Source organism: Phallusia mammillata, chromosome 2 (genome assembly GCF_965637545.1).
Source record: "Phallusia mammillata chromosome 2, kaPhaMamm4.hap1.1, whole genome shotgun sequence".
NCBI lineage: Eukaryota > Metazoa > Chordata > Ascidiacea > Phlebobranchia > Ascidiidae > Phallusia > Phallusia mammillata.
The window spans coordinates 17,508,672-17,510,931 of record NC_137253.1 but is presented as its reverse complement, the minus strand read 5'-3'; the positions used below and the strand labels follow the sequence as shown (position 1 = coordinate 17,510,931).

General features: G+C 43.5%; 1 protein-coding gene across 1 annotated transcript; it reads right to left on the bottom strand.

Annotated features, from left to right (window-relative positions):
* Positions 1 to 200: 200 nt before the first annotated feature.
* On the bottom strand, positions 201 to 868 carry LOC145213088 (uncharacterized). Its single transcript, XM_080081327.1, has one exon. It carries the CDS (start codon positions 831 to 833, stop codon positions 201 to 203), a length of 633 nt encoding a protein of 210 aa, XP_079937453.1. The 5' UTR covers positions 834 to 868.
* Between the last annotated feature and the right edge of the window lie 1,392 nt (positions 869 to 2,260).

The following is a 2,260-nucleotide window of genomic DNA, read 5'->3' as shown; positions in this document are numbered from 1 at the left end:
CTTTTCGACCAATTCGGTTCTTGTTTCAAAATTTGGGCATCATTCCAATTAATGCGGTGATCACAATCCAAAACGTGTTCGCATAAGGCGGACTTGTTGACGTCCATGTTTTTGACTGCCACTTTGTGTTCCTTGAGGCGTGAATTTAGATTTCGCTTAGCTTGGCCAATGTATACCATATTACAATCACAACAAGGAACCTAGTAAACAACTCCTGTACGATGTTGTGGTGTAGTGGCATCTTTAGGTTTTGGTAGCAACTGTCCAATTGTTTTAAGAGGTTTCATTGCCACTTTTACTCCAGCGTCGTTCAAGATTCGTTTGAGGCCCTCCGATACACCCTGGACGTATGGTAGGCAAGTGAACGATTTAAACTGTCTGTTCTGTGAGGTGATTGTGTTACGTGTCATGTGGTGCAAGTTACGTGGGAAACCATTATTCCTTAACACGCGTGCAATGTTCTTGCATTCGTGTTTGTGAACAACCGTATTCCTGATATGAGTGGTGGCTCTGTTGTAAAGCGTTTTGGCGACTGTAAGTTTTTGGTGCCGTGGATGGTGTGACGTGTAGTGTAAGTAGCGGTCAGTGTTCGTGGGCTTCTTGTATATGTTAGTGCTGAGCCTTTGTTCTGGCTGTCTGGTGAAAGCCACATCCAAAAAAGCAATGGTATCGTGTTTTTCGGATTCCATTGTGAAAGCTATAGTTGGTGATATGGTGTTCAATGCGTGGACCATGTTTTTATCAATAATGACGTATGTGTCATCCACGTATCGAAGCCATAGACGTGGTGGTGTGTGGAAAGTTGCAAGTGCCTTGTGCTCGATGTGTTCCATAGTGAGGTTAGCGAGAATTGCTGAAATAGGTGAGCCCATAGGTGTGCCAAAGATTTGTTTGTAAATTGTGCCATTGTAGGGAAAACTGTTGCGTTGAGGCAAATCTGTAATGCTGTTTGTATGTGAGAAATATCTAACCCAGTGCGTTCGTGTCGTGTTTGAGTTTGTCCAGAGTGACAGAGAGCGCCAAATCGGTGGGCACGGAGATAAACAAACTGACAACATCAAAACACACTTGGCATTCGCTTGGTTTGAAATAAAAGTCCGAAATAGTTTCTAAAACGTCTAAGAGTTTTTATCGCCCTGTGAAAAAAGTGATTTTCAGCCAAAACTGAGCATTTTTGTCAAAACTTGTAACTTTTCAAGTCGATAACTCACGAAGCGCTGAACCGAATTTGACGCCCCTTTGCAGGTGATGTTTGCCTCGTTGGCAAAACGCATATGCAAAGTTACAGCCCAATCGGACTTCTGTATCGCCCTGTGCAAAAAGTGATTTTCAGCCAAAACTGAGCATTTTTGTCAAAACTTGTAACTTTTCAAGTCGATAACTCACGAAGCGCTGAACCGAATTTGACGCCCCTTTGCAGGTGATGTTTGCCTCGTTGGCAAAACGCATATGCAAAGTTACAGCCCAATCGGACTTCTGTATCGCCCTGTGCAAAAAGTGATTTTCAGCCAAAACTGAGCATTTTTGTCAAAACTTGTAACTTTTCAAGTCGACAACTCACGAAGCGCTGAACCGAATTTGACGCCCCTTTGCAGGTGATGTTTGCCTCGTTGGCAAAACGCATATGCAAAGTTACAGCCCAATCGGACTTCTGTATCGCCCTGTGCAAAAAGCGATTTTCAGCCAAAACTGAGCATTTTTGTCAAAACTTGTAACTTTTCAAGTCGACAACTCACGAAGCGCTGAACCGAATTTGACGCCCCTTTGCAGGTGATGTTTGCCTCGTTGGCAAAACGCATATGCAAAGTTACAGCCCAATCGGACTTCTGTATCGCCCTGTGCAAAAAGTGATTTTCAGCCAAAACTGAGCATTTTTGTCAAAACTTGTAACTTTTCAAGTCGATAACTCACGAAGCGCTGAACCGAATTTGACGCCCCTTTGCAGGTGATGTTTGCCTCGTTGGCAAAACGCATATGCAAAGTTACAGCCCAATCGGACTTCTGTATCGCCCTGTGCAAAAAGTGATTTTCAGCCAAAACTGAGCATTTTTGTCAAAACTTGTAACTTTTCAAGTCGACAACTCACGAAGCGCTGAACCGAATTTGACGCCCCTTTGCAGGTGATGTTTGCCTCGTTGGCAAAACGCATATGCAAAGTTACAGCCCAATCGGACTTCTGTATCGCCCTGTGCAAAAAGTGATTTTCAGCCAAAACTGAGCATTTTTGTCAAAACTTGTAACTTTTCAAGTCGACAACTCA

Bases quoted from the DNA above. Each gene is read 5' to 3' on its own strand.
- LOC145213088 (XM_080081327.1), bottom strand. From the start codon at position 833: ATGGAACACATCGAGCACAAGGCACTTGCAACTTTCCACACACCACCA.